We start from the raw sequence: 6,392 nt of genomic DNA on the forward strand, positions 1-6,392 counted from the left end.
AGGGTAGTCAATGCTTTTGCTCTGCCAACATACTTAAAGTCCTTTCAGGACAATTTAAACAAAGGCTAATTTGAGCTTAAATGAACCATTAAATTAATTAAGGTAATACCATTACATTAAATGAACCATTAAATTAATTAAGGTAATACCATTACATTAAAGGAAATACCATTAAATAAAGAATCCTAACACACTGAAGTCCCAGCTAGGAAACTTAGCTTACTTGCTTATTTTACTTAAGGGATACTTTAAGACCATCTTTATTTATTTGTTTATTTTATTTTTTGTTTGTTGTTTATTTATTTATTGTTTTTAATTTATGTTTGCTGGTTTGTTCGTTTATTTATTTATTTGTCTGGACTAAAAAAACTCAAAACTTGCCTGAAAAATATTCAAACCAGTAAGCTCCAAAGGTGGCTTCCGATTGGAGGGAGTAAAATCATACCACGCGCCCGAGTGAGTAAAAAAACACGTTCCGATTGGCTGAGAGAACGGCGTTCCTATTGGACGGCCCAACCACCGGCGCCACGGTCCGCCCAATCAAAAAAGACCACTACAAACCCGAGGAGTAAATAAATAGGCGGGTTGCAGCGCTAGCCTGCCATCATTTCTCCGCGTGCTTTGCAGAGAAAGGAACCTGAGCGACGATGTCTGGACGCGGCAAGCAAGGGGGCAAAACCCGGGCGAAGGCCAAGACTCGTTCTTCCCGCGCCGGGCTGCAGTTCCCGGTGGGCCGCGTGCATCGGCTGCTCCGGAAGGGCAACTACGCGGAGCGTGTGGGCGCCGGCGCTCCCGTCTACCTGGCCGCCGTGCTGGAGTACCTGACGGCCGAGATCTTGGAGCTGGCGGGCAACGCGGCAAGGGACAACAAGAAGACCCGCATCATCCCGCGTCACTTGCAGCTGGCCATCCGCAACGACGAGGAACTGAACAAGCTGCTCGGACGGGTCACCATCGCCCAGGGCGGCGTCTTGCCCAACATCCAGGCTGTCCTTCTGCCCAAGAAGACCGAGAGCCACAAAGCCAAGGCGAAATAATTTCCATCTTCTCAGAAGCCCACGAATCCGATCCCATCGCAAAGGCTCTTTTAAGAGCCACCCACAACCTCACAGAAAAAGCTGATTTCTTCCAACTTAAGTTTCTGAAGTCAAATATTGGGCAAAGCAATTAATTGGGCTAACTAGGGTGATGGAAAATCGGAGGTGTTGCCTCTAAAAAAAAAGACGCCAAATTGGATCTGGGGCTAAATAGGTTTGTTTCTGAATCAGAATTGGTGTTTAATACTAACAAAAGTAGTAAAACTAATGATTTGGCCAAGGGGGTTGGACAGTGGTCCCCAACCCCCGGTCCGCGGCCCGGTGCCGGGCCGTGGAGTACCTGGCACCGGGCCGCGCAGCCATGATCGCTGCAGCTGGGCGCCGTGGCTCTTCTGCTGCGCCAGCCGCTCCTCTTCCAGCCGCTCGCCCAGCGCGCAAAGCTCCCGGCAGCGGCGCCACAGCTCCTCGAGGCGCCGGCGGCTCTCCTGGTTCTGCGCGCGCAGCTTGCGCAGGTCCTGTTGGCCCAGGCGGCCCCCTTCCAGCTCCTGCAGCGCCCGCAACTCGGCCTCGTATCGCTCCAGGCTCTGCGCGCAGCTCCAGCTCAGCACCAGCGCGTAGTCGGAGGCCAGCTGCCGCTTCTCGGAGCGCCCGGCCCGGAGGACGCGCGGGGCAGACAGCAGCGCGGCCGGCCGCTGCTTGCGCACTTCCTGCAGCCCTTCGTGCTCGGCCAGGAGCTGCTCCAGCAGCGCCTCCAGAGCGGCGCAGTCGGCCCACAGCCCCTCCAGCTGCTGCTGCCGCCGGGCCAGCTCGGGCTCCAGGCGGCGGAGACGCAGCTCTCCAAGTTGCGCGCTCAGCCTCTCCAAGCTCTCCAACTCGTGGCGCAGCGCGTCCCGCTCCAGCTCGCCTTGAGGTGATCTCAAAAAATAAGCTAGGTTGGATATGACTGGGATAAGATTTCCAGATGTTGACTTGGCTCAAGTCACCGGTTCCTTTTTCTTGCTGAATGAAAACTCCTGCATCATGGTTGTATGTAGGATGTATTTAGAAAAATTCAAGATGGGAACCATCTTGGTTTTTATGTGATGCAAATAAAAGAATAAATAGGCTTTTAATTTCATAGTCATGGCTATTACCTTGACATTTTCGATGTCACTCTGACACCCCTGTCCCAGATAATTTGGTGAATGGACAGAGAGGCTACCAGCTAGTAGTAGGCTGGCTTGAATGCACTTACTAAGAAAGGATTCACAGTGAATTCAATGAATAACATTTTTGGGTGATCATCAATCTGATGGGAGCTATATATCTATTGCAGCATTTACCTGCAAATTTAAAGGAAGTCCAGAAAGCGATTGCAATCTATTTGGCATATATTTACAAATACATATTGAAAATAATGCAACATCTAACATTTTATGATATATAAATGAAATATATATGATATATAAACAATCAATGTGTCGTCGCGAACAACGCCCCCCCCACCCCTGCGCGCGCTCAGCGGGCCACGGTAAAATTATCACAGGCTGACTGGTCCGCGGCGATAAAAAGGTTGGGGACCACTGGACTAGAAGACCTCCAGGGTCCCCTTCTCTAACCCTTAGGCATTCTGCAATTACATGCAAAACCCGAATAATAGAAAACATGGGTTTGAGCTAGCACTCAAATTTATTGACTTATACATTATTCTGCTGGTTGGGTTTGATGTTAAAACCGGAGTGTTCGTTTCAGATAATAAATTCAAATGCATTTAAATGTATAGGTCGTCCTATCATCAAGTGACATATTTGCAAAAGGCTTTCACACCTAAAAGGTATTGAGGATTTGGGCAAAGGGGGTTGGACTAGAAGACCTCCCACGGCCCCCTTCTCTCTAGCCTTAGGCATTCTATGATTATATGTGACATTTGAATAATGGAAAACACGAATTCCAGGTAGCATCCCATAAATTATAACTCACAAACCCTTAAAAGTCATAAATTATATGAGTTATATACGGTACTGCTTGGGTTAAAACCTTTTGAGTCTTCATTTTGGAATACACACAATAAATTCACATGCATTTCAAGTTTCAAGTTTAATTTTATTTATAGGCCGCCCAATTTATTAAATGTATAGGCTATATATGTATATACATATTAAATGTATCATCAAGTGACTAGCATCTTGGTTAATTTTACGGTTTTAACTAGACATTTTTAATGTCTTTTAAGAAAGGCTTTTTTTTCCACAGGGAGTTCTATTCTGTTTTATATTCCATTCCACTCTCTATTTCTGTTCTATATTCCATTTTATTCCATTCCATTCTAATTCCATTCCATAAGCCGCCAAGATTGTAAGCATCTACATAAATAATGTTACCCAGGACTGCCAGGATGAAAATAGAATATAATTCTTCATTGGCCAAGTGTGGTTGGACACACAAGGAATTTCTTTGGTGCATGGAATAGCACCATAGGTTACTAATAAGCAATCAAATCATACTAGGAAACAAATACAATATAAATATTAAGTAAAGATACAAGCAACATGGTTACAGTCTTAAGTGGGAAGAGATAGGTACTAGGAAGGAAGGAGCAGACTAACAGTCTTAGTAAATAATATGCTAGTGTTATAGCAATATATTAAAATGCTATAGTGTTATAGCAAAGGTGCCTTTTCAAAATGGACTGTTTTTTCCCCCTAAAAGAATCTCATTTAGCTACAAAATTAACAAAGCCCTAAAAATTCCAGGCAAGTCTCTAGAAAAAAGATCCGAACGGGAAAATATAAATAAAGCAGTTTTTTTTATCTTACTTACATAGCGATTTACTCGACCAAGTAGGTGGTTTTTTGCCAAATGAGTCTCCAGTTATTCCCACTAAGTAAAAATATCTTTTTAAGATTTGTATATGCTACAACTCTTTTTCTGAAATTGTGGGTGGCCCTTAAAAGGGCCGTTATGTTGTCTTTTTTGTGTAGAATTAATTAGCCCCCAAAGCCGTACAAGGTGCGACCTTGGCGTTTCAGCGCGTACACCACGTCCATGGCGGTCACGGTCTTCCTCTTGGCGTGCTCGGTGTAAGTCACGGCATCGCGGATCACGTTCTCCAGAAAAACCTTCAACACGCCACGGGTTTCTTCGTAGATCAAGCCAGAAATTCGCTTCACTCCTCCGCGGCGAGCCAAACGGCGGATAGCCGGCTTCGTGATGCCTTGGATGTTGTCGCGGAGCACCTTCCGATGTCTTTTGGCTCCCCCTTTGCCCAAGCCTTTTCCGCCTTTGCCACGACCAGACATCTTCGACACCGACAGACAAGCAAAAACTAACCTAGATGTGCTGCAAAGGATGGCTTATAAAGAAGGAGGACCGACCAGAAAGAAAACTGAGCCACTAGCTCTTAGCTGGAGTTCGGTAGCCCCATTGTCCAATCAAATGCAGCTTGTTTGAAATGGCTCAATCAAAGCCGAATGCAATTGAATTCTAGCCTGACCGCTACCAGCCAATGGGAGCTCAGCCCTCGAAATTCAAACGTCCTAACGGATGTTTCCTACGCTTCAGCCAATCAGGCTCTGCGAAGTGCCTATAAATACCCTGGAGCGCGGCACCGCAGTTTATTATTTCTAGGGCGTTTTCCGAGATGGCTCGTACTAAGCAGACTGCTCGTAAGTCCACCGGCGGGAAGGCGCCTCGCAAGCAGCTGGCTACCAAGGCGGCGAGGAAGAGCGCTCCGGCTACCGGCGGCGTGAAGAAGCCTCATCGCTACCGCCCGGGCACCGTCGCCCTGAGGGAGATCCGCCGCTACCAGAAGTCTACCGAGCTGCTCATCCGCAAGCTGCCCTTCCAGCGCTTGGTACGCGAGATCGCGCAGGACTTCAAGACCGATCTTCGCTTCCAGAGCTCGGCCGTGATGGCTCTGCAGGAGGCCAGCGAGGCTTACCTGGTGGGGCTCTTCGAGGACACCAACCTCTGCGCCATCCACGCCAAGCGAGTCACCATCATGCCCAAGGACATCCAGCTGGCCCGACGCATCCGCGGAGAGCGGGCGTAAAAAAGGACTCGAGAGAACGCCGCTCCGTTTCAGAAACCCAAAGGCTCTTTTAAGAGCCACCAAATTCTCTTCCGAAAGCGCTGATCACGCCTAATGTATTTGAGTCGAATATCCGAGATAACACCGAATATACTAGCAGATAGCCAGTAATTTTGGTTACTCGATTTAGTGTTGGCATCTGCTTCCACCCATTTAAAAATTGGAGATTGAAGCCGATTATTTGACATGGGTTTAACTAAATTTGGCCAATTAGTGTAAAACATGGCTTAGCAATATCAAATAAACATTTCAACTATATCGGAACCCGATAAAATATAAATGTTAAAATATCTGGCTTCCCCAAAGGATATTAAAATGTTTTTCCCTCCTCGCAGGTGTGTTATTACCGGGATTATTAACAATTTAAGTGTGGAAACCACGTTTTCCTTTTAGCCCAAACCCCACTTTTTAATAAATATGCAAAAGCGGCCTTTTCTAGCAACTAAAAACGATTCTGAAAGGCCTCCCTCGCCTGCAACTTGCAAGAGAAAACGCAGCTGGGAGGAGGAACGTAACCCATAAATCAGCCACTCGTGGGCTATATATTGCCTTAATGCGATTAAAAGTTTATTACTCAACTCCTGTTCTTGTTGGATTCGCTTGTTTTCTGACGTTTGACAAATTGTAAAATACTCGGCGCTCTCTAAATGTTATTTATGCGCCGTTTTTTTAAAATAAAAGCAGCCAACATTTCCTATTTTCCATATATCGATCCTGTTGAGGTAAGTTTGGGCCCTAAATGATTGAAAAGTCACCCAGATTTTGCTCAATGTTAACATTTTGTCTAATTGCTTTTTGCTTTGACTGAATTACAAGACGTTCCTGTTTAAAATGGCGGCCGCAGCACTCTCCCTCCCTTTCCCAACAACAGCCCCGCGAGGTAGTCCTTCCCGTTGTTTTTGAGTGGAAAACAGCCTTTTAAACAATTTTTGTGGGTGGCTCTTAAAAGAGCCTTTGGGGTTTTTTGCAAGCAACGAGGACTCGCACCTGGAACCGCTTACTTCTTCGCCACGCCTTTCTTGGGCTTCGCCACTTTGGCTTTGGGCGTCTTGGGTTTCGCTTTCGGCTTCGCCGCCCTGGCCTTGGCGGGGCTTTTGACCGCTTTTTTCGCTTTAGCCGCCGCTGCTTTGGGCTTCTTGACCGCCTTGGGGGATTTCTTCACCGCCTTCTTGGCGGGTTTCTTCGCCCCGGCGGCAACCGGAGCTTTTTTCGCCTTCTTGGCGGCGGCGCTGGTGGGCTTCTTGGCGCTCTTGGCTCCCGTCGGCTGCTGCTTCTTGCGGGCCGCC

At 47.1% G+C, this 6,392-nt stretch overlaps 3 protein-coding genes across 3 annotated transcripts; 2 read left to right on the forward strand and 1 right to left on the reverse strand.

The window, feature by feature from the left end:
* The first annotated feature begins 498 nt into the window (after positions 1-498).
* Positions 499-1,320, forward strand: LOC116522428 (histone H2A-IV-like). The gene has a single exon (XM_032237328.1). The coding sequence runs from the start codon at positions 648-650 to the stop codon at positions 1,035-1,037; it is 390 nt and encodes a 129-aa protein (XP_032093219.1). The 5' UTR covers positions 499-647; the 3' UTR covers positions 1,038-1,320.
* Positions 1,321-3,956: 2,636 nt separating this feature from the next.
* Positions 3,957-4,378, reverse strand: LOC116522431 (histone H4). The gene has a single exon (XM_032237332.1). The coding sequence runs from the start codon at positions 4,313-4,315 to the stop codon at positions 4,004-4,006; it is 312 nt and encodes a 103-aa protein (XP_032093223.1). The 5' UTR covers positions 4,316-4,378; the 3' UTR covers positions 3,957-4,003.
* Positions 4,379-4,649: 271 nt separating this feature from the next.
* LOC116522427 (histone H3) lies at positions 4,650-5,424 on the forward strand. Its single transcript, XM_032237327.1, has one exon. It carries the CDS (start codon positions 4,657-4,659, stop codon positions 5,065-5,067), a length of 411 nt encoding a protein of 136 aa, XP_032093218.1. The 5' UTR covers positions 4,650-4,656; the 3' UTR covers positions 5,068-5,424.
* The last annotated feature ends 968 nt before the right edge of the window (positions 5,425-6,392 follow it).

The sequence above is a fragment of the Thamnophis elegans genome, chromosome Z (assembly GCF_009769535.1).
Source record: "Thamnophis elegans isolate rThaEle1 chromosome Z, rThaEle1.pri, whole genome shotgun sequence".
Taxonomy (NCBI): Eukaryota; Metazoa; Chordata; class Lepidosauria; order Squamata; family Colubridae; genus Thamnophis; species Thamnophis elegans.

What these genes read in the sequence shown, in the direction of transcription:
- LOC116522428 (XM_032237328.1), top strand. Translation starts at nt 648, where the DNA reads ATGTCTGGACGCGGCAAGCAAGGGGGCAAAACCCGGGCGAAGGCCAAG.
- LOC116522431 (XM_032237332.1), bottom strand. Translation starts at nt 4,315, where the DNA reads ATGTCTGGTCGTGGCAAAGGCGGAAAAGGCTTGGGCAAAGGGGGAGCC.
- LOC116522427 (XM_032237327.1), top strand. Translation starts at nt 4,657, where the DNA reads ATGGCTCGTACTAAGCAGACTGCTCGTAAGTCCACCGGCGGGAAGGCG.